The sequence below is a fragment of the Salarias fasciatus genome, unplaced genomic scaffold, assembly GCF_902148845.1.
Source record: "Salarias fasciatus unplaced genomic scaffold, fSalaFa1.1, whole genome shotgun sequence".
Lineage (NCBI taxonomy): Eukaryota > Metazoa > Chordata > Actinopteri > Blenniiformes > Blenniidae > Salarias > Salarias fasciatus.
In genome coordinates, this window is record NW_021941355.1 from 1 (window position 1) to 26233 (window position 26233).

A 26233-nucleotide genomic window follows, 5' to 3' on the forward strand; every position below is an offset into this window, starting at 1 on the left:
ACCCCCCGGGAACCCCCATCCCTCTTCAGGACCGCGTCCCGCCAGATGTGGTCTGGATGTGGTCCAGGCAGGCCGGGTTCTGTACCTGCGGTGCCGTTCCAGATCAACAAATCTGCTGCTGCTCCACCACTGCTCCTCCAGACCCACTTCAGGACCAGGACTGGGACCGGGACCAGGGCCAGGACCAGGGTTGGGTTCCAGACCGAGCTGGGTGCTGGGCTGGATGTTTGGACTGGTTTCAGAACCAGGGCCATGTTCAGGACCAGGTTCAGGACCAGGTTCAGGACCAGGACCGGGATCAGATCCAGGACTCAGTCCAGAACCAGGTCTTGGTTCCGCGCCGGTTCCCTGCTGCTGCATGTCTTCCTCCTCTAGACTCCCTGCAAACTGAACCCAGAAGGTTCTCCAGTCCAGAACGAGAACAGAACCTGGTCTGCAGCCTGACGAGTCTCAGCTGGTGGAACCGAGGACAGCTGCTGCTGACGAGGCGGCTCGCCTGCAGAACCGAGGACCGAGGCAGAGAACCGGCTCCCAGGAGCCCAGTCAGGCCCTGGAGTCTGAGGACAAAGACCTGGAGAACGTCTGGACGTCCAGAACCTGGAAGAAGAACCGTGACGGAACCTGGAACGGTTCCCCAGAACCCAGTGGACCGTTAGCATAGCCGCGTTAGCTTCTCCTTCCTGTCAGCCCTCAGGAGAACGTTCCTCAGTTCTTCTGACATCCACCACGCCGTCATCTGGGGGTGTGTGTGTGTGTGTGTGTGTGTGTGTGTGTGTGTGTGTGTGTGTGTGTTCTCATCACAGAGCTCCGTCTCATATAAAAAGCTTTATTTACAGAAGCAAACAGACTGCTGGGGGCGGGGTCTCCGGAGGGGGCGGGGTCTCCGGAGGGGGCGGGGTCACATGCGGCAGGTGTCGTGGAAGGCCTCCAGGGTCCTGAAGTCCCTCCAGGTGGGGGGGAGGCCGTCCTGCAGGTAGCGGCCGCAGCGCTGGCAGGACGACTGGAACAGCTTGATGTAGCTCCGCAGCCACGTCTGGGGGGGAGACACCGGGGGGGGGGGACACCGGACGTCAACAGGTGGGCAGGGCCGGGGGCGGGGCCGACGCGCCGGGGCCTCACCATGAAGGAGCGCACCACCACGTCCGGCATCTGCGGCAGCTGGTAGTGGAGCAGGGCAGTGGTGGCGTGGTCTGTAACCTAGCAACGACACAGCCAATCAGAGAGCGGCACGGTCCGTAACCTAGCAACGACACAGCCAATCAGAGAGCGGCACGGTCCGTAACCTAGCAACGACACAGCCAATCAGACAGCGGCACGGTCCGTAACCTAGCAACGACACAGCCAATCAGAGAGCGGCACGGTCCGTAACCTAGCAACGACACAGCCAATCAGAGAGCGGCACGGTCCGTAACCTAGCAACGACACAGCCAATCAGACAGCGGCAGGGCAGGGGCGCCTACCTTCTGGAACACCTGGTACTGGGACTTGGTCCAGATGTCCAGCTGTGGAGGACACACACACACACACACACACACACACACACACACACAGTGAGCGGGACAGGCGGACCGGTCGCCGTGGTAACCGCTCAGCCGGGAACTACCTTTCCGTCCTCGCTGTAGACGTTCTCACTGTAGCCCCGGACGACGGTTCTGTCAATGAACAGCGAACGCATCACCACGATGGCCTTGAGCACCTTCCCAAGGGTCACCTGGAGACACACACACACACACACACACACACACACCTGAGACAGGCGCTGACCTCCACTGGTCAAACCACTGCTGAAGTGCAGGAAAGCCGGAATTCCAGAGAAATTTCAGCAGGGGGCGATAATGTTGGTTTAAAAGGAACCTGAGTCTCACTGGAACCCAATAGAACCCATCAGAACCTGACAGAGCCTGACGGAACCTGACAGAACCTGACGGAACCTGACGGAACCTGACGGAACCTGACAGAGCCTGACGGAACCTGACGGAACCTGATGGAACCTGACGGAACCTGACGGAACCTGACAGAGCCTGACGGAACCTGACAGAACCTGATGGAACCTGATCCAAAATGATGATTTTCAGAGGTTAAACACCCACATGAAGCTCCTGGTTCTAGACCAGGTTCTGGCCTCGGTCTCAGGTTCTTCTGGACCAGAACCTGATTTTCACATCAATCATCTGTTGATTTGATTTTAGGGGTTAAAGTTCAGCATCAATCACAGCGGTCATGTGACCGGCTGGACCAATCACATCACATCTAGTTTACAGAGTCCAGTCTGGAGACGACCTGCTGGACGCCACGTTAGCCCCGCCCACCTTTATATACAGTCAGTGCTGGACGGACGGACACACACACACACACACACACACACACACACACACTGGGTGTTACCAGCAGCACTGCTGACGTCCCGTTGGGTCTGAACAGCTCGATGCTCATATCAGGAAACATCCGACCGATACGAGAGATGACATCATCCACGTAGCTGCACACACACACACACACACACACACACACACACACACACACACAAACAAATATCTTAAAGACAGCAGGTGTGTATGACCACATATGGTACAGAGTATATTACTTTGAGTATTTTTTACTTGAGTGTGTGTGTATGTCGGTGTACATTTGTATTTGTGTGTGTGTGTGTGTGTGTGTGTGTGTGTGTGTGTGTGTGTGTGTCATGCAGGACGGCGGTCCAGGACTCACTGGGGGGGCAGGACCAGGGTGCTGGGCTGGACTTTGGGGCGTCTCTTGGCTGAAGCTCCCATCTGATTGGCCGAACGTTTGAGTGACTGCTGGTTCAGCAGACTGGAGGCCAGACCGGCGTGGTACTGCAGCTGGGGGCGGGGCCAGAGGGGGGGCAGACGGGGGGTCAACAGACAAGAGGTCAGTGTAATGGGGTCGGCCGTCGGCCGTCGGCCGGCCGGTCCGCCGGTACCTTGTTGGACCACTTGTAGGCCTGCAGCAGCTGGGAGTACAGGGGGGTTTTGTCCTGGACCGGGTCCAGACTCAGCAGGCCGCTGTTGTGGAGCGGATGAGACTCTGAAGGACGTCCAACCAGACCGCTGAGACGCTCCAGCTCACTGGGGGGACAGACGGGTTAGTGGACCAGACCACCGGCCGTTCAGTGGACCCCTCAGTAGGACCTGGGTTCCCTCAGTCCCCCTATGTAGACCCATCACTAGGACCGTGGACCCTAGACCCCTCAGTAGGATCTGGGTCCCCTCAGTCCCCCTATGTAGACCCATCACGAGGACCCTGGACCCTAGACCCCTCAGTAGGATCTGGGTTCCCTCAGTCCCCCTATGTAGACCCATCACTAGGACCCTGGACCCTAGACCCCTCAGCACACCCATCAGTAGCATCTGGGTCCCCACAGTCCCCCTTACCAGACCCGTCAGGAGGACCCAGGTCCCCTTAGTCCCCCTCAGGAGACCTGGCAATAGGACCCTGGTCCCCTTAGTCCCCGTCGTAGACCCATCAGTAGGACCCTGGTCTCTTCAGCCGGACCCTGGTAGCATCAACAGACCCGTAAATAGGACCCAGGTCCTCTCAGTAGACCCGTCAGGAGGACCCTGGTCCCCTCAGTCCCCATAGTAGACCCCAGTAGACCCTGTGCCGTCAGCTGACCCCGCCGGACCCCCGGCGGACCCCGGCGGACCCCGGGCGGGACTCACTTCAGGTCCCGGTTGACCGCGTGCAGGTTGTCCTGGAACTCGGAGATGAACTGCTTCTCGCGGCCCTCCAGCGTGTCCCGGTTCTTCATGCCGTCCTTCAGGGACTCGAACACGCGGCTCACGCTGGAGCGCAGCGCCTGGATCCCGCTGATGGCGTGAGAGAAGGCGTCCAGGTTCACCCCGACGTTCATCACGTCCGCCATGATGGCTGCGGCCGCTGCCGGAAATGACGTCAGACACCGCGAAGACCAGCGGAACCACTCCAAAATAAAACGACAACCGGAAACGTAAATGATTCCAAACTGCAGCAGCTTGTTCGCGAGCCGAAGCTCCGTCTTCCCGCCACAGGACGAGGACGACATCCAGATTCTTTATGTGGTCTAAGTCCCTGCCTCGTCCCTCCACCTGTCCCTGCCTCACCTGTCCCTGCCTCACCTGTCCCTGCCTCACCTGTCCCTGCCTCACCTGTCCCTGCTCTGTCCTCTGCTGGAGCCTTGGTCAGCTGATCAGCTGCTCCGCAGGGTACCCAGGTCCCAACGGAGGCTCGGGCCTGCTTCTGTTTTCACCGTCTCCATTCTTGCTTTCATGTTGGGACAGACCGGACACCGGGACACAGAGGACCTCTCATTGTGGTTTGTTTGTGTTTTTATTACGACAACAAGTTATGTGTTCATGATTCCCTCAGAGACAGAAGATCCACCTGTGATTCCCTCAGGGGGCGGGGCCAGCAGGTAGACCTGTGATTCCCTCAGGGGGCGGGGCCAGCAGGTAGACCTGTGATTCTGTTAGGGGCGGGGCCAGCAGGTAGACCTGTGATTCTGTTAGGGGGCGGGGCCAGCAGGTAGACCTGTGATTCTGTTAGGGGGCGGGGCCAGCAGGTAGACCTGTGATTCTGTTAGGGGGCGGGGCCAGCAGGTAGACCTGTGATTCTGTTAGGGGGCGGGGCCAGCAGGTAGACCTGTGATTCTGTTAGGGGCGGGGCCAGCAGGTAGACCTGTAGGTGCGTTGGACGTGAGAAAGCCAGAGGCAGACTTTGAAGACCTCTGAGCCGCCCCGCCCAGATGTGGCCCGGGTCACTGATACGTAGGACCTACGTAGGGCGTCGAAGACTGGCGAGACCCGAACCAGATGGGTCCCAGAGGAGCCGCTGTGAGCTGCTGGAGAGCAACTCACCCTGCCTGGCCCAGCGCTCTGGTTCAGACAGGCCGGGGATTGGACCCCAGCCCTCTCCTCATCAATAGGTGCGTTCACGATGGCAAAGCCAGAGGTAGACGGAGCTAGACGAAGCAGACGGCGCAGCCGTGGGGCGGAGTTATCAGTCTGCCTCCAAGTCGGACAACCCTATGTTCTCCATGTTGGTGTTTCTCATGACTCCCACCGTGGGGGGTGTTTACAGGCCCGTCGTCCAGGGTGGCAATGCCCCCCCCCCCCCCCCCCCGCCTGTGCCTCCTTGCCCCCCCTGGCTGTCAGAGGGGTAATTTTGTTTTTCTTATTAAAAACAAAAGAATTCATCATTTCTTTTGTGTGTCACATTGTGTTAATTCATATTCAGTTAACTGAAATGAATAAAATTTTAAAAAAACAAAATAATTTTAAGTTACGTTTTGGCTCCTGTCATGTGAAGCGTGCTTGCTGCTGCAAGTGCAACCAGGCATCAAGGGGGGCAGACTGCCTCGCCCCCTCAGTCCAAAAAATTAATAAATAAAGTTTTCAGTCTATTTTGTGCTTAAAAAACAACAGCAAACTCCACTGGCTTGGTCAAATCAATATGAAGTGTTGCGCTATTCAAAATTAAAAAAAAAAAAAAAAAAAAAAAAGAGGAGACTCCAGCTCTACTAAAGGTGAGGGCTGGTTATTTTATCATTTGTTTTATTACTATTTGTGCTTTTTACCAATGTGATTAATGATCATATGTTGTTGGACACAGTAGAACAGGCCTCTGATCTGTGGATTCTGTCTTTGTGTTGCTCCGTTACTTTTCCGCCCCCACCCCCCCCCCCCCCCCCCCCCTCTACACTGGGCTGGAGCCGGGACTGGGTGTTTATTTATGCAAACAAAGCGTGTTGTCATCAAACTGATGAGGAGTGGGCTGGGGTCCAATCCCCTGCCTGTATGAACCAGAGCGGTGGGCCAGGCAGCGGTGAGTTGCTCTCCAGCAGCTCAGGCGGCTCCTCTGTGACCGATCTCGTTTGGGTCTCGCGAGTTTTCGATGCCCTAAGTAGGTCCTACGTATCAGTGACGCCGGGCCACATCTGGGCGGGGCGGCTCAAAAGTCTTAAAGGTCTGCCTCTGGCTTTCTCATGTCGAACGCACCTAATGGTAACACGCTTCATTTGCATAAATACACACCCCCACGGTGGGAGTCATGAGAAACACAAACATGGAGAACACAGGGCTGTCCGAGTTGGAGGCAGACTGATAACTCCGCCCCGCGGCGCCGTCTGCTTCGTCTAGCTCCGTCTGCCTCTGGCTCTGCCATCGTGAACACACCTAATGGTTCCCTCAGGGGGCGGGGCCTGCAGGTAGACCTGTGATCCTGCTGGGGGCGGGGCCAGCACGTAGACCTGTGGTTCCCTCAGTGGGCGGGGCCTGCAGGTAGGTTTGTGATGACGTAAGGGGCGGGGTCAACAGGCAGCCAGAGAGATTGAGAAACTGAGAGTCAGCAGGTAAAGCTGTGATGTCATCACGGAGGCGGAACCCTCTGTGTTGTCAAGGCAACCGGTTTTCTTCAGGCAGACCTTCTGCTCACAGAATGAACCTGCAGACACAGGACACACCTGAAGACCCAGGTACCTGAGCTGTGATGTCATCCAGGTGAGTTCTCACCTGAGAAGCTTTCAGGACAGACGCAGCGCTGGAAGTCCTCGCAGGTCCCTCCGTTCTGGCAGAGCAGCCGCTCGCCGTCACACTGCTTCACTGAGGAGGGACAGCCAATCACACGGATGATCACTGACCACAGCCAATCACACGGCTGATCACTGACCACAGCCAATCACACGGCTGATCACTGACCACAGCCAATCACACGGCTGACCACTGACCCACTGACTCTACTGACACTGACTGCAGACTTCCAGTGACGGAGCAGAACTCTGTCTCTACAGTGACCCCAGCTCCACCCCCGGCATGCCCCGCCCCCAGTACCTGCACAGCCGGCCACGCCTCCTCTCCAGGTGTATTCGGGCAGACAGGAGTCACAGCGCCTCCCTGTGGCTCCTTGCTTACACTGACAGAGACCCGCCTCCGAGCAGTGAGGAGACGCACTGCCTTCTGCGTCACACTCACACTCTGGACACACACACACACACACACACACGCACACACACACACACATGTCAGTCAAAGAGCTGTGTGTGTGTGTGTGTGTGTGTGTGTGTGTGTGTGTGTGTGTGTGTGTGTCCCTGACCCACACAGGCGTCCTCGTCCTGCAGGGACACCGAGGCGTTGCGGTAGTAGCCCAGGCGGCAGTACTGGCAGTTCTGCCCGCGGGTGTTGTGCTTGCAGCTCACACAGGTGATCACGTTGATGAAGTCGATGTAGCTGCAGCGGTTGGAGTGACCGTTACACTCGCAGTCTGCAGACACACACACAACACACACAGATACACACACACACACATCACACAGCTGAGTCTGCTGCTCCAGCCCCCACCCGTCCAAATCCACAGCTCCAGCCCCGCCCCCACACAGCCCTGCCCCCACATAGCTCCACCCCCACCTTCACCCCCACTCAGCTCCACCCACTTACACACTGCCTCAGCCACATCCACCCAAAGGTGGATGAGTCCAGCCTGTCAGCAGCAGAAACTGGTTCTCAGATCAAAGCTGTGGCCCATTGGACACCACCCTTAACCCCAACCTGGGGTGGGTGGAGTCAGCATGAAGAAGGAGCAGGTATCTAGGTGGGGTCAGGTCTGCGGGTGGTGTTGGGGTCAGGTCTGCAGGTGGTGTTGGGGTCAGGTCTGCGGGTGGTGTTGGGGTCAGGTCTGCGGGTGGTGTTGGGGTCAGGTCTGCAGGTGGTGTTGGGGTCAGGTCTGCGGGTGGTGTTGGGGTCAGGTCTGCAGGTGGTGTTGGGGTCAGGTCTGTGGGTGGTGTTGGGGTCAGGTCTGCGGGTGGTGTTGGGGTCAGGTCTGCGGGTGGTGTTGGGGTCAGGTCTGCAGGTGGTGTTGGGGTCAGGTCTGCAGGTGGTGTTGGGGTCAGGTCTGCAGGTGGTGTTGGGGTCAGGTCTGCGGGTGGTGTTGGGGTCAGGTCTGCAGGTGGTGTTGGGGTCAGGTCTGTGGGTGGTGTTGGGGTCAGGTCTGCGGGTGGTGTTGGGGTCAGGTCTGTGGGTGGTGTTGGGGTCAGGTCTGTGGGTGGTGTTGGGGTCAGGTCTGCGGGTGGTGTTGGGGTCAGGTCTGCGGGTGGTGTTGGGGTCAGGTCTGCAGGTGGTGTTGGGGTCAGGTCTGTGGGTGGTGTTGGGGTCAGGTCTGCGGGTGGTGTTGGGGTCAGGTCTGCAGGTGGTGTTGGGGTCAGGTCTGCAGGTGGTGTTGGGGTCAGGTCTGCGGGTGGTGTTGGGGTCAGGTCTGCGGGTGGTGTTGGGGTCAGGTCTGCGGGTGGTGTTGGGGTCAGGTCTGCAGGTGGTGTTGGGGTCAGGTCTGCGGGTGGTGTTGGGGTCAGGTCTGCGGGTGGTGTTGGGGTCAGGTCTGCGGGTGGTGTTGGGGTCAGGTCTGCGGGTGGTGTTGGGGTCAGGTCTGCAGGTGGTGTTGGGGTCAGGTCTGCGGGTGGTGTTGGGGTCAGGTCTGCGGGTGGTGTTGGGGTCATGCTGGTGGAGTCACCACGGGTGGAGCAGTCTTACCCTGGAAGTTGACGTAGGCGATTTTGGACAGCTGACTGAACTTTGGTCCTCCTGGAATCAGAATCTTCTGTGCGGCTTCAGACAGAGGACAGGACGTTACCGTGGCAACACAATGCCCGACCGTTACTAAGAGGGAGGGCGGAGCCACTGCATCTACAAGCAGTCTACAAACTCACACACTCACACCAGAAAGCCAACAGGAAGTGGGCTATGGGAAACAGGAAATGTGGGGCTAAAGGCCGCTAGGTGGCGCTAGCATGGCTCTGTTACCTTTCTTCTCAGAGCCTTTCTCGCTGCGTTCCCGTTCTCCTTCCTTAGTCGATTCGTTTGTTTCCTCTTTGACCGATTCGCCAGAAAAACAGAGGATTGAAATGTATCACCATCATTCTGTCAGTTCCTCCGTCAGCTGCTCTGAACTCGTCTCAGCAGAACGTCTCGCTCTAAACTTGCCTCCACAGAACGTCTTGCTCTAAACTCGTCTCAGCAGAACATCTCGCTCTAAACTCGTCTCGCTCTAAACTCATCTCAACAGAACGTCTCGCTCTAAACTCGTCTCGCTCTAAACTCGTCTCAGCAGAACGTCTCGCTCTAAACTCGTCTCAGCAGAATGTCTCGCTCTAAACTCGTCTCAGCAGAACGTCTCGCTCTAAACTCGTCTCGCTCTAAACTCGTCTCAGCAGAACGTCTCGCTCTAAACTCGTCTCAGCAGAACGTCTCGCTCTAAACTCGTCTCAGCAGAATGTCTCGCTCTAAACTCGTCTCAGCAGAATGTCTCGCTCTAAACTCGTCTCAGCAGCTCGTCTCCGCGGATTCGTACCTCTCTCCTCTGTTGGCGTTCTGGGCGTCTCTTGCTTGGAGTCCATCTTGTCTTCGGATCGGCCCAGCAGTTCAGACGGTTCCCCCTCAGAAGACCTGTCCTCTGTCTGGGTTTCTGGAGGAACTGGAGGAGGATCTGATCCAGAACTGAGATCCGTCCCCCCTGACTCCCCCTGATCCTGGTCGGTCTGCTTCGGTTCTGGAGCACCGCTCACTTTAGCTAAACCCTGTTCAGGTTCATCCACAGGCCCTGGGCCAGATTCAGATTCTGGACTGTTTGGAGGTTGAGCTGGACCCGGATCTTCTAGAACGGGGAAAGTGAAGTCCACAGGAGCCAAGTCTTGACCCCCATCATACGTGGACGACCTCGGGTCTGATGAAGAACCAGCACCTAGTCCTTCAGGAGAAGGAGACGCCACAGAACCTCCTGGAGTATCAGGAGGCATTTCCCTCGGTGGTGCTCCCTCAGGAGGAGGCGCTCCACCAGGAGGAGGAGCTTCACCAGGAGGAGGAGCTCCACCAGGAGGAGGAGCTTCACCAGGAGGAGGAGCTTCACCAGGAGGAGGAGCTTCACCAGGAGGAGGCGCTCCACCAGGAGGAGGAGCTTCACCAGGAGGAGGAGCTTCACCAGGAGGAGGAGCTTCACCAGGAGGAGGAGCTCCATCAGGAGGAGGAGCTCCCTCAGGGGGAGGAGCTGCCACTGGAGTGTCATCTGTGCTAAAAGTTGGGATGAGTTGAGGTCCTGGAAGGAGTACATCAGGAGGAGGTGGATCAGGAGGGAGGAGGTCTCGTTCTTCCAGAGGTCCATCAGGGGAAGGTCCACTTGGAGAACTGGATCCATCTAAATCAAAGGTAGATCCCACAGAGGATCCTCCATCTGGAGGAGGCTCAGCGGGGGAAAGTCCAACAGGAGGAGACACATCCGGAGACGACGGTTCCAGCGGGACATCTGGAGGAGGTACACCAAGAGAGAGGGTATCAGGTGGAGGTTCAGCTGGAGAGGATCCATCAGGTGGAGGGTCAGCCGGAGAGGATCCATCAGGTGGAGGTTCAGCCGGAGAGGCTCCATCAGGTGGAGGGTTCAGCCGAGAGGATCCATCAGGTGGAGGTTCAGCCGGAGAGGATCCATCAGGTGGAGGGTCAGCGGAGAGGCTCCATCAGGTGGAGGTTCAGCTGGAGAGGCTCCATCAGGTGGAGGTTCAGCTGGAGAGGCTCCATCAGGTGGAGGTTCAGCCGGAGAGGCTCCATCAGGTGGAGGTTCAGCTGGAGAGGCTCCATCAGGTGGAGGGTCAGCTGGAGAGGATCCATCAGGTGGAGGTTCAGCCGGAGAGGATCCATCAGGTGGAGGTTCAGCCGGAGAGGATCCATCAGGTGGAGGTTCAGCCGGAGAGGCTCCATCAGGTGGAGGTTCAGCCGGAGAGGATCCATCAGGTGGAGGGTCAGCTGGAGAGGATCCATCAGGTGGAGGTTCAGCCGGAGAGGATCCATCAGGTGGAGGTTCAGCCGGAGAGGCTCCATCAGGTGGAGGTTCAGCCGGAGAGGATCCATCAGGTGGAGGGTCAGCTGGAGAGGATCCATCAGGTGGAGGTTCAAAAGGAGTGAGTATATCTGGAAATGCTCCCTCTGGAGGAACTGTCTCAAAAAGACGGACACCTGAAGAAGCCAGAGTCACAGCAGGGGGTGGAGGTACATCTGAAGGTGTAGCTGCCACAGCAGGGGGTGGAGGTACATCTGAAGGTGTAGCTGCCACAGCAGGGGGTGGAGGTGGTATATCCGCCGTCCCTCTGGTGGATGAAACATCTCTGTCCAGAAGGGGGGGGCTGGACCCAGAGGGTGGAGACTCTGCGGTGGGCGTGGTCTCACTGGGGGGTTCCTGGTCTGGGTCGGGTGGTAAAGTCCCCCCAGAGGGCGGAGTCACGGTGTCAGAGTTCGGACCGATGCCGGTGGGGCTGGTACTGCTGGTTGTGGGTCCTGAGGGAGATGGACCAGAGTCTCCAGCCTCCACAGCGGGACGTTTGGACGTAGACGTGTCCACTGAGGGTCCTGCTGGACTCAACAGATCTGGAAATACACCGGAAGCTACAGTAGCGGTAGTGAGGGCTTCACTGACAACAGTGGGAACTACAGTGTCAGGAGACGCTGTAGCAGAGTCCACATTTGTTTCAGGACCACCGGCACTCGTCCCGCCGCTCTGGGACGTGGTCTCTGTTGGACCATCTGTGTCTGTGGTAGTCAAACTCCAGGTGTCAGTCATACTGCTGACTGTGTCTGTTGTCAACATGGATGTAACTGTAGTCGTAGTTCTGTCTGTAGTGAGACGACTGACGGGGGAGGTGAAGGTACCAGCAACAGCCCAAACACGACTGTCAGTTACAGCGGTAAGACTGTCAGTGACTGGAAGACTACGAGTATCAGCTGTAGAGTCAGTTGTAGTCATAGTGTCAGTCATAGTTGTAGTGTCTGTTGTAGTTGTAGTATCAGTCATAGTCGTGTCAGTTGTAGCGTCAGTCACAGTCGTGGTGTCAGTTGTGGTTGTAGTGTCAGTCGTAGTCCTGTCAGCCGTAGTGTCAGTCATAGTCATAGTGTCAGTTGTAGTTGTATCAGTAACAGTTGTGTCAGTTTTAGCATCAGTCAAAGTCGTGGTGTCAGTTGCAGTTGTGCCAGTTGTAGTTGTAGTGTCAGTTGTAGCAGCAGTCAGAATTGTAGTGTCAGTTGTAGCTGTGTCAGTCACAGTTGTAGCGTCAGTCACAGTCGTAGTGTCAGTTATCGTTGTAGTGTCAATCACGGTGCCAGTCATGGTTGTAGCGTCAGTCGTGGTGGGAGTGTCAGTCGTGGTTGTAGTGTCAGTCACAGTCATAGTGTCAGTTGTAGTTGTAGTGTCAATCACGGTGTCAGTTGTGGTTGTAGCGTCAGTTGCGGTGGGAGTGTCAGTCGTTGTTGTAGTGTCAGTGGTAGTGTCAGTTGTTGTCGTGATGCCAGTTGTAGTCGCGGTGTCAGTTGTTGAGGTGTCAGTTGTAGTCGCGGTGTCAGTTGTTGCGGTGTCAGTTGTTGTAGCGGTGTCAGTTGTAGTCGCGGTGTCAGTTGTTGTTGCGGTGTCAGTTGTTGTTGCGGTGTCAGTTGTTGTCGCGGTGTCAGTTGTTGTCGCGGTGTCAGTTGTTGTCGCGGTGTCAGTTGTAGTCGCGGTGTCAGTTGTTGTTGTGGTGTCAGTTGTAGTCGCGGTGTCAGTTGTTGTCGCGGTGTCAGTTGTTGTCGCGGTGTCAGTGTCTCCATCTGATGAGCGTCCATCAGATGCTGAGTCAGCAGCCGCTGCCAGAGAAGAAGAGTTTCGCCTTTTTAGTGAATCTTGAAACAAACTGACTGAACTCTGCAAGACTACCAGGAACTGGACCCTCAGGACCGCGGGACCCCACCAGACCCCAGACCCCCCCAGACCCCCTCAAACCCCCTCAAACCCCCTCAGACCCCCGACCCCCTTGCTGCTGGAGCCTGGTCTCCGGCTGGTCTGAGGATCCAGCTGCTCTACTTCCTGTCAGTGCTGCATCTTACAGGATGTCTGGATTCTTCTGGGTCTACAGCTGGAACCACAAACCCAGAACCCACATCAAGTACTGTGTGTGTGTGTGTGTGTGTGTGTGTGTGTGTGTGTGTGTGTGTGTGTGTGTGTGTGTGTGTGTGTGTGTGTGTGTGTGTGTAATCAGATTACTCTGATTAAGCACACACACCATCTGTCCTCCCACAATGCTCTCTGCTGGGGAACCCATCCAGTCATGTGACAGACCTTCTGACCAATCAGAGCCTGTGTGTGATGATGTCACCGGGGGCTCACCTGACAGGTGATGTCCAGAAAAACAGGGACCGTGAAAAATGGCTTGTAAATGTCAACAGAACACACTCACACACACACACACACACACCCAACGGAACATAAAGAACAAGTCGCCAGTGACAGCAGGTCAGAGGTCAGAGGTCAGAGCAGACCTACTGGGAATGTGGATGATGCAGGAGGAAGCTGAGTGGAGTCACCTGCAGGGTGACCTGGGTCAGAGCCCGGGGTCAGAGCCCGGGGTCAGAGCCCGGGGTCGGCCCTGCCCCTGCTGGGGGATTATGAGGAGACACCGTGCAGATCAGGGACTTCAGCCTGTTGGCTCAAGAAGCAACAGCTCCACAGACTGTCACCGTCAGACATGTTGTTTACAGACTGTTGTTTACAGACTGTCACCGTCAGACATGTTGTTTACAGTCACCCTGAGACATGTTTACAGACTGTCACCGTCAGACATGTTGAGCGACTGTCTGGATTTGATTCACTACAATCTTCACGTCTGACCGGGTTTTGGAGCTTCCAACACTGAGGCTGTTCAAACAGAAACCATTTGTCCCATGATGCAACACTGACCAGCAACTGCCAACACTGACACCTACAGACAGACGGGTACAGCTGCAGCTAAAAGAACAGGTAAAGGTGCAGCTACAGGTACAAGTACAGTCACAGTCACAGCTACAGGTTCAGGTCCAGCTGAACGTCCAGGTCCGTGTACAGCTACAGGTACAAGTCTAGGTCTAGGTCCAGCTACAGGTACAGGTACAGGTACAGGTACAGGTACAGGTACAGGTACAGGTCCAGCTACAGGTGCAGGTACAGGTACAGGTACAGGTACAGGTGCAGGTACAGGTACAGGTACAGGTACAGGTCCAGCTACAGGTGCAGGTACAGGTACAGGTCTAGGTCTAGGTCCAGCTACAGGTACAGGTACAAATACAGCTACAGGTGCAGTCTTACTTACTGGTTGTGCTTTCTTCAACTTCACCTAAAAAACACAAAAATGGAAGAAAATTACAGCGAAACTGAGAGTGAGTGAGGGTGAATCAGGGTGAGTGAGGGTGAGTGTGTGCTCACAGGTGTTGGCAGTGCCTTTGAGCAGGGGCAGGTACGACCCCGGCTTCCAGCTGCGGGATTGGAACCCGGGGCTGCAGCGCTGGCAGTCCTGTCCACTGGTGTTGTGGTCACAGTCACACTGCAGGGTGGCGTCGCGCAACACACACTGCGCTGCGTGCAGGTTACACTTACACCTGACACACACACACGCACGCACACACACACACACACACACACATAAACACACAGACATGCACATAAACACAGACAAACACACACACACACACACACACACCATCAGAGAAACTCTGAACTGAGACCAAAACCACTGGTTAGTACTGGTTACTGGTTAGTACTGGTCGCTGGTTAGTAGTGGTCACTGGTTAGTACTGGTCACTGGTTAGTGCTGGTCACTGGTTAGTACTGGTCACTGGTTAGTACTGGTCGCTGGTTAGTAGTGGTCACTGGTTAGTACTGGTCACTGGTTAGTGCTGGTCACTGGTTAGTACTGGTCACTGGTTAGTACTGGTTACCGGTAAGTACTGGACAGTGGTTAGTGCTGGTCACTGGTTAGTACTGGTCACTGGTTAGTGCTGGTCACTGGTTAGTGCTGGTCACTGGGTAGTACTGGTTACCAGTTAGTACTGGACAATGGTCGGTGCTGGTCGCTGGTTCCCAGCGGGTTACCTGGCCGGCACGTCGATGTTGGAGATGGCGTAGAAGTACTTGAGCAGGTTGTCCCTCTGGACGTACGTCCCTCCCAGCGCGGGACGCAGCAGGCGCAGCCGCAGGTTGGTGAAGGTGAAGAAGTCCCTCAGTCCCTTCATGGTCTCCATGCGGGTCCACAGGGCGTCCATGTTGATCAGCTTGGGCCCGGCGAGGACGGCCAGGCGGGCGCGCACCTCGAACACCACCGCCCTCTGCTCCTGAGGGACCCGGGCCGAAGGTCAGGACCGGACCCGGACCGGACCCAGAAACAGACCCGCACCGGGACCTGGACCCAGAAACAGACCCGGACCCGGACCGGACCCGGACCATCCCAGATCCCAGTACCCACCTTGGCCCCCACCCAGCGGGAGTACTGCTCGGTGCAGATGACCCGGGTCAAGTTGGTCGGCGCCAAATCAGAAACCCGCTTAGGAGACATCCCAAAGACCTCGAGACAGTCGTCAGCGTAGTACTGGTAGGGCTGCCAGGACAGTCCTGAGACAGAGACAGGGACACAGAGAGAGACATCATGATCCCTGCTTGTTCTTCTCTCGTCCTTCCGGCGGTACCAGTGTGACCTGTGACCCCGTGACCTCTGACCTTTGTCCAGGGACTTCTCCAGCACCATGCTGGTAGGCCGGCCGTACTCGAAGGTCACCACCAGGTCGTCCACCACCTCCAGGCTCTTGTTCCAGGACAGCGTGACGTTGGCCAGCAGCGGCTCGGGGAACCGGGACCAGGTGACGGTCTGCCAGTAGGTCACCAGGCCCCCCCTCTCCCGGTCCCCCATCAGCTGGGGGGGGTGGGACAGGTCCGGGCTGGACGCGTCGCACTCGTCACTGCACAGGTACGGGTTCTCCTGAGAACACACCCACAAGAACCACCCAGTGAACAAGAGCCATCCAGTGAGGGGGGAACCGTTACTGGGGGGGTTATGGGCTGCAGGTAGAACCCGGCTCAGGAGAACCGGCCTCCACTCGCTCTCAGGTGAGGTTCCGACCCTCAGACCTGACCTGGATGAAGCGGAGCGCTGTGATTGGCCGGGGCTCTGACCTCCAGTGACCTCTGGGCTGTGGAGTGATTAACGCTGAGCTTAATCAGCTGATCCTCTGAACTCAGCTGCCGCTGCCAACTGTCACACTGAGCCGAGGGGGCGGGGCCTTCCCAGCGGGGGGCGGGGTCTGTCCGGGTCCACCTCATCTCTTCTTGAATGGCGGCCGTCCCCTCGGCCTCAGAGGAACGCTCACATTTATCAATAATTCAGTGGCGGCTTCGGCTTCTTCCCAGAGGAACAATTAGACACTCAGCAGGGCCGAGGCCCAACCTGAGGCTCCAGACCCCCGGGTGGGACGGCCCTGCGTGGAGTTGTCAGAGTGGAACCATCACGACGGCCGTGATCAGAAAACCATCTGGACCCGTTGGCATGGCGACCATTCAATGAGGAAACCACAGCCTCTCCAACTGTCATCATGGCAACGGGCGAAAACACCCTGGAAACAGTCAGGCACCATATGGACGAGTCCTGGTCCTGATCTTGCTCCTGGTCCTGGCCCAGATTCTCGGCACGTCTGACACAAGGATTTCTCAGACCTGGTTCAGATTCCTTGTCTTGCAGACTTCTCAGTGTGACCTTTGACCTGTGTGTGTGTGTGTGTGTGTGTGTGTGTGTGTGTGTGTGGACACTGACCAGCGTGCAGAACCTCTCGGGCGGGTTCCCGCAGGTGATCCCGGGCGGGTCCACCCTGATCTGCATCACCTCCTTCATGTTGGCGGCAGGAGGCTGGCAGGCGTAGAACTCCCAGCCGGGCCCCGCCTCCGAGCCCCGCAGGGCGCGGCAGGCGTCGTACTGGCAGCCGGCCGGGGGCAGGAGGGGCAGGAGGGGCAGGAGGGGCAGGAGGGGCAGGAGGAGGGGCAGGGGGGCCCGGGGCATGGCGGACCGTCAGACCGTCCACTTCAGGTCCACATGGCCGCTGCACCGCTTCACTTCCTCAATCAGCCGGTTACCACGGCGACCCAGCGGTTGTCATGGTTACTGTGCAGTCATCAGCCGTCAGTCAGTAAATGGCCCCGCCCCCTGCAGGCTGGAGAAGAGAAACACAAACAAACTCAATCCACAACTTCAGACCAAGACCAGGTCCAGACCAGGAGCTGGACCAGGACCTGATCCAGACCAGGAGCTGGACCAGGACCTGATCCAGACCAGGAGCTGGACCAGGACCTGATCCAGACCAGGAGCTGGACCAGGACCTGATCCAGACCAGGAGCTGGACCAGGACCTGATCCAGACCAGGAGCTGGACCAGGACCTGATCCAGACCAGGAGCTGGACCAGGACCTGATCCAGACCAGGAGCTGGACCAGGACCTGATGGAACCAGGAGAATCAGAGTCCAGACCGTGATGCGTTCACTGTCCTGCGGTCTCTGGAGAAATGAAGTGAGCGGTGCTGCTGTGCAGAGGACACGGAGGACACGGAGGACATGGGGGACATGGGGGACATGGAAGATATGGGGGACACGGAGGACATGGAGGACACAGGGGACCGTCCTGCCTCCAACCCTGATCGTCTTCAAGCTGATGTCCAAATCCAGACACAAGTCCTGGTTTCCACTGAGGACATCCTTCATGTCATCACAATCTGTCCCTGTCCCTGTCTCACCTCTCTGTCCCTGTCTCACCACTCTGTCTCTGTCTCACCTGTCTGTCCCTGTCTTACCTCTCTGTCTCTGTCTCACCTCTCTGTCTCTGTCTCACCTGTCTGTCCCTGTCTCACCTCTCTGTCCCTGTCTCACCACTCTGTCTCTGTCTCACCTGTCTGTCCCTGTCTTACCTCTCTGTCTCTGTCTCACCTGTCTGTCCCTGTCTCACCTCTCTGTCTCTGTCTCACCTCTCTGTCCCTGTCTCACCACTCTGTCTCTGTCTCACCTGTCTGTCCCTGTCTCACCTCTCTGTCTCTGTCTCACCTCTCTGTCTCTGTCTCACCTCTCTGTCCCTGTCTCACCTGTCTGTCTCTGTCTCACCTCTCTGTCTCAGTCTCACCTGAATGGGTCTTGCTCCAACACCGGGTCAAGCATTGACTCTTCCTCCTCCTCTTCCTCTTCTTCTTCTTCTTTAATCCTTTTCAGCTCCGTCCGCTGTGAAGTCTGAACCCGTCTGCCTCTGTGAGCCAAGAGCTCCACCCTGACTCCTCCTCCTCCACCCTGACTCCTCCTCCTCCACCCTGACTCCACCCTGACTCCTCCTCCTCCATCCTGACTCCACCCTGACTCCTCCTCCTCCACCCTGACTCCTCCTCCTCCATCCTGACTCCACCCTGACTCCTCCTCCTCCACCCTGACTCCTCCTCCTCCATCCTGACTCCACCCTGACTCCTCCTCCTCCACCCTGACTCCTCCTCCTCCATCCTGACTCCACCCTGACTCCTCCTCCTCCACCCTGACTCCTCCTCCTCCACCCTGACTCCGCCTCCTCCACCTTCAGACAGGGTGGAGCAGAGGCTGGAGCAGGTGGAGGTCTGTTCATCCAGTGAAGGTGAAGCAGGGTGGAGGTTCAGGGTCCACAGGGTGGAGGTTCAGGGTCCACAGGGTGGAGGTTCAGGGTCAAGATCTACATGAACGTTGGACCAGAGCACAATTAATCCTCTTGTTCTGTTACAAAAACGAGCTGTGCGGATCATTCACAAGGTGGGTTTTTTAGAACACACACATAATTTGTTTACGCAGTCAAAGTTGTTTAAATTCAATGATCTCGTAAAATATAACACATCAATCATTCTCTTTAAAGCTTTCAATAAATTATTACCATCCAATCTTCAACGCTTCTTTATAATTCGAGAGCAAACACATGATTTGAGAGGTTATGCTAATTTCACATTACCCAGAATTCGAACTACTCGTAAAAGTTTTTGTGTGTCTGTGTGTGGGGTGAAACTCTGGAACAGTTTGGACTTACAGCACAAGCAATGCCAAAGTATTAATCGATTTAAACTGTATTATAAACACCAGATCTGGTCTAAATATAGGTACAGCATCTTGTAACTCACCTGGTCATTTACAGTTACTGATCATTGTGTTATTCTTCACCATAATGTACGTTCTCCTACTGTCGCTTTACATGTCGTCCATTATCCATGTTGGTTTATCGTCTATATTAGTGTTCCATTACCTTCAATTGTATTCTGTCCTTCACCTTGCTCAATTCTGGTATTTGTCCATTCCAGTATCTGTCCATTCTGCTATTAGTCCGTTATCATTCCTGCTATTTGTCCATTCTGCCATTCTGTCCGTCATAATTGCTGGTTTTTGTTAATTACCATTGTCGGTATTGTGTAATTGTTATTGTCTATTGTTTACTGTATTTTGTCTTGTAGCATAACCATGTGTTCATAGTGTTTCCATTGTTGAGCTTGGGGGTAGGATTAAATAAGTTTTCTTCCTCCTACTCCCCTTTTTCAGGCATTCTGTGTTTATGTTATTATATTGGAATTTTTGTTTTGTTTTGCAGTGTTAATCGCCTGAAATGAATGAAAAAAAAAAAAAAAAAAGATTCTGATCAAGAACCATCAGACCAGAGCTCAGGACCAGACTGAGAGACCATGTGAACACTAAGACCAGAACCCAGAACGTGGATCTGGAGGACCAGTAGAAGAGTCTTCTGTTTCCAGCTGGACTTCAGGAGGTCCAGACTGAGACTTTCAGAGGTTCTCCACTTGGTTCTGGTTCTGGACTGATGAGGGGATCAGAGTTCTGAATGGACCCTGGTCCGCCGCCTTGGCCCGGTTCTCCAGGAACCTGATCCAGAACATGTTGCTTCATCTAAACTGAGACGAACCAACCTGAACCAGGATCAGGTACTACACCAGACGGGCCGGGTCTGGACCAGTCCACCTGACTCCTGGGGTTCTGGTTCTACTGCAGATCCAGTTTGGTTTCAAGTTCCTCAGATTAACTCCTCGACTGAGGGATTTCATTTGGCCTTAAAGACAGTGGCCGAGACACAGTCCCTCCAGGACCGGCAGTCCCTCCAGGACCAGCAGTCCCTCCAGGACCGACAGTCCCTCCAGGACCGACAGTCCCTCCAGGACCAGCAGTCCCTCCAGGACCAGCAGTCCCTCCAGGACCAGCAGTCCCTCCAGGACCGACAGTCCCTCCAGGACCAGCAGTCCCTCCAGGACCAGCAGTCCCTCCAGGACCAGCAGTCCCTCCAGGACCGACAGTCCCTCCAGGACCAGCAGTCCCTCCAGGACCGACAGTCCCTCCAGGACCAGCAGTCCCTCCAGGACCGACAGTCCCTCCAGGACCAGCAGTCCCTCCAGGACCGACAGTCCCTCCAGGACCGACAGTCCCTCCAGGACCAGCAGTCCCTCCAGGACCGACAGTCCCTCCAGGACCGACAGTCCCTCCAGGACCAGCAGTCCCTCCAGGACCAGCAGTCCCTCCAGGACCGACAGTCCCTCCAGGACCGGCAGTCCCTCCAGGACCAGCAGTCCCTCCAGGACCAGCAGTCCCTCCAGGACCAGCAGTCCCTCCAGGACCTGGTTGTTAGAGGGTCAGACATGACAGGAAGCAGCAGAGCAGCCCGTCAGTCTGGATTCTGGATCTAGAGGGGTCCCCCCGCCGGCAGCCTGGCGGCAGACCTTCACCCGTTCACCCTGCTCGTGGCTGAGGTTCACTGTTTCACTGATTGATCGTTTCTATTTGTTGGGATTCGGTTAACTCTGATTTAGAAAAGTAATAAAAATGTTTTATTATCGTACTCAGAGAAGCACCCGTCATGTAACAAAACCAGAGACACGTTTTGTTGCTGATTAAACTGAAGCCCCTCCCCTCCCGTCCGCCGGGGGGCGGCAGAGCTCCGGAAGCCGGGCTCGGGCTCGGAGCGGCGGCAGCATGGGGAGCTGGACTCGGGCCGCGGCGACCTTGGTGCTCGGAGCGGGACTCGGAGCTGCCGCGACCCGCTGGCAGAGCGACCGGGGCCGGCGTGAGGAGGAGCGGGGAGCCGGGCTGCTGAGCCGCGTGCCGGTCGTCCCGGTCCCGGCGGTGCACGCGTCCGAGCTGACGGTGCGCGCGTGTGTGCGTGTGTGCGTGTTCTCGGACTGATCTCCCCGGTCAGCTGACTGAGCTGCTCTCTGATTGGTGCAGGTGAGTCCCGGTTCGTCCGGCGCCGTGATGAAGTACGGCTTCCCCTCATTGGCCAACATCAAGAGCAGAGAGTCTTACGTCACGTCCTACGACCCCCGCACCCGCACGGCATCATGGGTAATCGAGAGGCTAAGCCCCGCCTCCTTGGTCGGGCCGTCAGACAGAAAACACTGCGAGTTCAAGGAAGATGACAGGTGGCACGCGCACACGCATACACACGCACACACACGCACACGCCCTGTTGACCCGCTGCGTTCCTCCACAGCGTTCACGTCTTCCACAGATCCACCAATGCGGACTACAGGGGGAGTGGCTTCGACCGGGGTCACCTGGCCGCGGCGGCCAATCACAAGTGGAGTCAGAAGGCCATGGAGGACACCTTCTACCTGAGCAACGTGGCCCCGCAGGTACACGCGCACGCACACACACACACCCCCAGTCCGCCGCGGTCCTGACGGTCCGGCTCGCTCCAGAACCCTCACCTGAACCAGAACACCTGGAACGAGCTGGAGAAGCTGAGCCGCTCGCTGACCCGCCGCTACCTCCACGTGTACGTGTGCACCGGGCCGCTCTACCTGCCCAGGTAACCGTGGGCCGGGGGAGGGGCCACCGCCGGGGGCGGGGCTACAGTCACAGCTGTGCTTTCAGGCAGGAGGCCGACGGGAAGCTGTACGTCCGCTACCAGGTGATCGGGCGGAACCACGTCGCCGTGCCGACGCACTTCTTCAAGGTGAGGCTGGAGGCGGGGTTTGCCCGTCGCCGTGACGACGCTGAACCGGCCCGTGTCCTCAGGTGCTGATCCTGGAGCAGGCGGACGGCCGGGGGGTGGAGCTTCGCTCCTACGTGTTACCGAACGAGCCAATCGGAGAGAAGGTTCCTCTGGAGCGCTTCCTGGTTCCCATAGAAACCATCGAGCGGGCGTCCGGACTCCTGTTCGTCCCCAACATCCTGAAGAGGAGCGGCAGCGTGCACGCCGTCACCGCCACATGAACAGCGTGCGTGTGTGTGTGTGTGTGTGTGTGTAGGAACCACACAAGAAGTGAAAAACATCATTTACATCAAATAAAGTTTAAAAAACAACAGTCGGACATGTTTTCATCAGAAAGTCGTCGGAGCACAGTGAGGAGCCTGTAGAGTCTCTTCTGATTGGCTGTCAGGTGTTGTCCACCTCGTCCACTGAGCAGAAGATGTCGGACAGCTGGTACTCGTCCTGAGGCTCCGCCTCCTCTTTGTGAAGCCCCGCCTCCTTCTTGCGACTGTGGTTGAGTTTGTCCTGCAGGTCCGGGACGACGCTGTGCTGCAGGAAGTCCACCGTCTCTGAGGACGGAGACGGCCAGCGTCAGGGGACACGGGGCACAGCCGCAAATACTGTAGCACTGCCAGAAGAACTGTACTACTGTGGGAAACACTGTAGTACTGTAGCAAATACTGTAGCACAGCCGCAAACACGGTAGCACTGTAGTAAACACTAGCACAACCAGAAATACCATAGGAAGTGCTGTACTTCTGTAGGATATACTGTAGCACAGACAGAAATACTGTAGTACTGTAGGAAATACTGTAGAAAACAATGTAGTACTGTAGGAAATACTGTAGCACAGCTGGAAATACCATAGGAAATACTGTAGCACAGTAGCATATACTGAAGGAAACACTGTTGTACTGAAGGAAACGCTGTAGTACTGAAGGAAACGCTGTAGTACTGAAGGAAACGCTGTAGTACTGTAAGGAAATGCTGTAGTACTGAAGGAAACGCTGTAGTACTGACCTCCAAACGTCAGGCGGCTCCAGTGGGGAACTCTGAGGACCTTCATTCTGTGAAAAGTCTTCTGAACACAATTAACAGTCACGTTCCTGAGAAGACACACACAGTACGACTGTTGGTACAGCGGCGCAGACAGCAAACCGAGCATCGCAGTAGCATTAGCCTTAGCGGTAGCATTAGCATTAGCTTGTTCCTTACCCGACGCGTTCGGCCACCTCGCTCCAGTCCACGTCGGCCAGGTCGTCCACGCTCATCTGGTACAGACTGCACACACACACACACACACACACACACACACACACACACACACACACACACACACACACACACACACACACACACACACACACACACACACACACACACACACACACACACACACAGTCATCAGAGACCTGGTCCCGGACCCGGTCCCGGTCTGAGCCCTGGCTCAGGAGGTTCAGGCGGTCCTACATGTTGATGAGGCGGATCTTGGTGTTCAACCCGTGGCTCCCCCGGTCGAAGACTTGGCGGCCCGGGGACAGGCGGGACTTCAGGACGGAGAACCTGGAACAGAACATTGGGGGTTCTGCCGGGTGGAACCGCGTCGGGCCGGAGGCGGAACCCCAGAGGTACCCCAGAGGTACTCACCACTTGAGGCGGCACTGAGACCAGGCCCGGGTCTGGACCTGCTGGCTGATCTGCTTCCAGGGAAGGTTCTCCCACAGCTGGTTCCGACTCAGACCAGAACCAGGGTTCTGCTCAGCCAGGCTCTCCAGGTGAGCCCTCACAGCCTCCTTCAACCTGGACTCTTCGTCCGGTTCCCAGAAACCGTGACCGGAACCTGCAGACACACGGAACCGGTGAGGCGGGCGGGCCTAGGCCGGGCCAGAGGTCCGGGTTCTGAGGGTTCCGGGGGTTGTGGGGGTTCTGAGGGTTCTGAAGGTTCTGAGGGTTCCGAGGGTTGTGGGGGTTCTGAGGGTTCCGAGGGTTGTGGGGGTTCTGAGGGTTCTGAGGGTTCCAGGGGTTGTGGGGGTTCTGAGGGTTCCGGGGGTTGTGAGGGTTCTGAGGGTTCCGGGGGTTGTGGGGGTTGTGGGGGCTCTGAGGGTTCCAGGGGTTCTGGGGGTTCCGGGGGTTGTGGGGGTTCTGAGGGTTCTGGGGGTTCTGAGGGTTCTGGGGGTTGTGGGGGTTCTGAGGGTTGTGGGGGTTCTGAGGGTTCTGGGGGTTGTGGGGGTTGTGGGGGTTCTGAGGGTTCTGAAGGTTCTGAGGGTTCCGGGGGTTGTGGGGGTTCTGAGGGTTCCAGGGGTTGTGGGGGTTCTGAGGGTTCCGGGGGTTCTGAGGGTTCTGAAGGTTCTGAGGGTTCCGAGGGTTGTGGGGGTTCTGAGGGTTCCGAGGGTTGTGGGGGTTCTGAGGGTTCCGAGGGTTGTGGGGGTTCTGAGGGTTCTGAGGGTTCCAGGGGTTGTGAGGGTTCTGAGGGTTCCGGGGGTTGTGGGGGTTGTGGGGGCTCTGAGGGTTCCAGGGGTTCTGGGGGTTCCGGGGGTTGTGGGGGTTCTGAGGGTTCTGGGGGTTCTGAGGGTTCTGGGGGTTCTGGGGGTTTCGGGGGTTGTGAGGGTTGTGGGGGTTCTGAGGGTTCTGAGGGTTCTGGGGGTTGTGGGGGTTGTGAGGGTTCTGGGGGTTCTGGGGGTTGTGGGGGTTCTGAGGGTTCTGGGGGTTCTGGGGGTTCTGGGGGTTCTGAGGGTTGTGGGGGTTGTGGGGGTTCTGGGGGTTCTGGGGGTTCTGGGGGTTCTGGGGGTTCTGGGGGTTGTGGGGGTTGTGGGGGTTCTGGGGGTTGTGGGGGTTCTGAGGGTTCTGGGGGTTCTGGGGGTTCTGGGGGTTCTGGGGGTTGTGGGGGTTCTGGGGGTTGTGGGGGTTCTGGGGGTTCTGGGGGTTGTGGGGGTTCTGGGGGTTCTGGGGGTTCTGGGGGTTCTGGTTCTGCCGTACTGAAGCTGTCGAAGCGTTTCTGCAGCGCCGCCACGCTGCGGTCCATCTTCTGGGCGATGGTCTTCCAGTCGTTACCGTGGAGCTTCTGCAGCTTCTTCAGGGACCGGATCTCCGTCTCCGAGAACCTGACGGAACGCAGAACACCGTGACAGGTCTACAGGGAGAACACCAGCACAGGACACCCGAACAACACCCGGACAAGACCAGCACAGGACACCCGAACAACACCCAGACAAGACCAGCACAGGACACCCGAACAACACCCGGACAAGACCCAACAACACCTGAACAAGACCCGAGAACACCCGACAACACCCAAACAAGACCTGAACAAGATGTGATTAACACCTGAACAAGACCCGAACAAGACCTGAAAACACCCAAACAAGACCCGACAACACCCCGAACAAGACCCAACACCCGATGAACACCCAGAGCGGGGATCTGCTGTCACCTGCCCAGGTGGTTCCGGTCGTCGTACAGCCTCCTGGCTCGGGTGTAGACCTGCTCACAGGTCCGAGGGATTCCTTCAGCTGCAGGCAGGCGGAGAGAGTCGACACCGGTCCATCAGTGACGGTGTACTGCAGGAGGAAGGCGCCGGACCGTCGTCGCGGTGACGTACCGATCCTCTCCAGGAAGCGGTGTTGTGCCTTCAGCTTCCGGATCTCCGCCTCCTGGCCTCGGAACCGGCTGGGGAACAGCAGCTGCTCGGCCGACGGGATTCCGGTCAGGGACAGGAAGTCGCTGATGTTGGACACGATCTGCTCGTTCTCCTCCCGGTTGCAGCGGCCTTTCCTCAGAGGAACACCTGCAGGAGGAGGCGGTCAGCGCGGCGGCGCAGCGGCGGCGGAGCAGCGGCGGCGCCTGTCGGAGGAACCGGTACCTTGTTGTTTGAAGACCTTGAAGCGATGGAGATCGTAACGAAGCAGTTTGCGGATCTGATCGGCGGATTTCCTCCTCACGTCTGGAACGAACTCCTCCAGCTCCTGGACCGCCGCCGGGTCGAACCTGAGGACACCACCGGCATCGCTGGCTGCGTGTGCTGTCGCCACGGCAACCGGTGACTGTGCAGTGAAGGGACTCACGGTTCTCCGGCGAGCGTCCGGGTCCAGCTCCGCTCCGGCTCCTCGGCGGTTCCGTCTTCCGTCTCTTCCAGACTCCTTCCTCCGTCTGGAGCAGCAGGAGAAACACTGCGCTCCTCCTCCTCCCTCTCCTCTGCGCTCCTCCTCCTCCTCTTCTTCTTCTTCTTCTTCTTCTTCTGACTGCAGGAATGAGGAAGAGGAAGATGCTCCTCTTGAACCTCTGACTTGTTTTTAGAAGGAGGAGCAGGCTCCAGGCTCTCGGACCTCCTCTTCTTCTTTTGAGGAGGAAGAGGAGGAGGAGGAGGCTCCTCCTGGTTCTCGGACCTCCTCTTTTTTCTCTTCTTCTTCTTTTCAGGAGAGGTTTGAGGAGGAAGAG

The 26233-nt window shown here is 57.1% G+C and overlaps 4 protein-coding genes across 4 annotated transcripts; 1 reads left to right on the plus strand and 3 right to left on the minus strand.

Moving 5' to 3' along the window:
* Positions 1-812: 812 nt before the first annotated feature.
* Positions 813-3893, minus strand: med27 (mediator complex subunit 27). Its single transcript, XM_030087050.1, has 8 exons — positions 3681-3893; positions 2942-3086; positions 2710-2840; positions 2386-2479; positions 1604-1711; positions 1461-1502; positions 1120-1197; positions 813-1033 (listed from the first exon to the last, which is right to left on the minus strand). The coding sequence occupies exons 1-8, from the start codon at positions 3881-3883 to the stop codon at positions 899-901; spliced, it is 936 nt and encodes a 311-aa protein (XP_029942910.1). The 5' UTR covers positions 3884-3893; the 3' UTR covers positions 813-898.
* Positions 3894-6301: 2408 nt separating this feature from the next.
* On the minus strand, positions 6302-16792 carry LOC115384870 (netrin-G2; the record flags this gene model as incomplete). Its single annotated transcript, XM_030087049.1, has 10 exons — positions 6302-6438; positions 6507-6596; positions 6825-6968; positions 7087-7254; positions 14114-14137; positions 14227-14399; positions 14893-15131; positions 15263-15408; positions 15514-15772; positions 16601-16792. Coding segments are annotated over 10 exons (1569 nt in total), but the record flags the coding sequence as incomplete, so codon positions are not given.
* Positions 16793-20771: 3979 nt separating this feature from the next.
* On the plus strand, positions 20772-22132 carry endog (endonuclease G). Its single transcript, XM_030087052.1, has 6 exons — positions 20772-20970; positions 21052-21245; positions 21317-21458; positions 21525-21634; positions 21700-21781; positions 21844-22132. The coding sequence occupies exons 1-6, from the start codon at positions 20800-20802 to the stop codon at positions 22039-22041; spliced, it is 897 nt and encodes a 298-aa protein (XP_029942912.1). The 5' UTR covers positions 20772-20799; the 3' UTR covers positions 22042-22132.
* On the minus strand, positions 22098-26228 carry LOC115384873 (transcription termination factor 1; the record flags this gene model as incomplete). The annotated part of the gene is made up of 10 exons (XM_030087051.1): positions 22098-22368; positions 22820-22905; positions 23015-23080; positions 23270-23362; positions 23447-23639; positions 24776-24900; positions 25230-25308; positions 25398-25583; positions 25659-25783; positions 25861-26228. Coding segments are annotated over 10 exons (1485 nt in total), but the record flags the coding sequence as incomplete, so codon positions are not given.
* Positions 26229-26233: the final 5 nt, after the last annotated feature.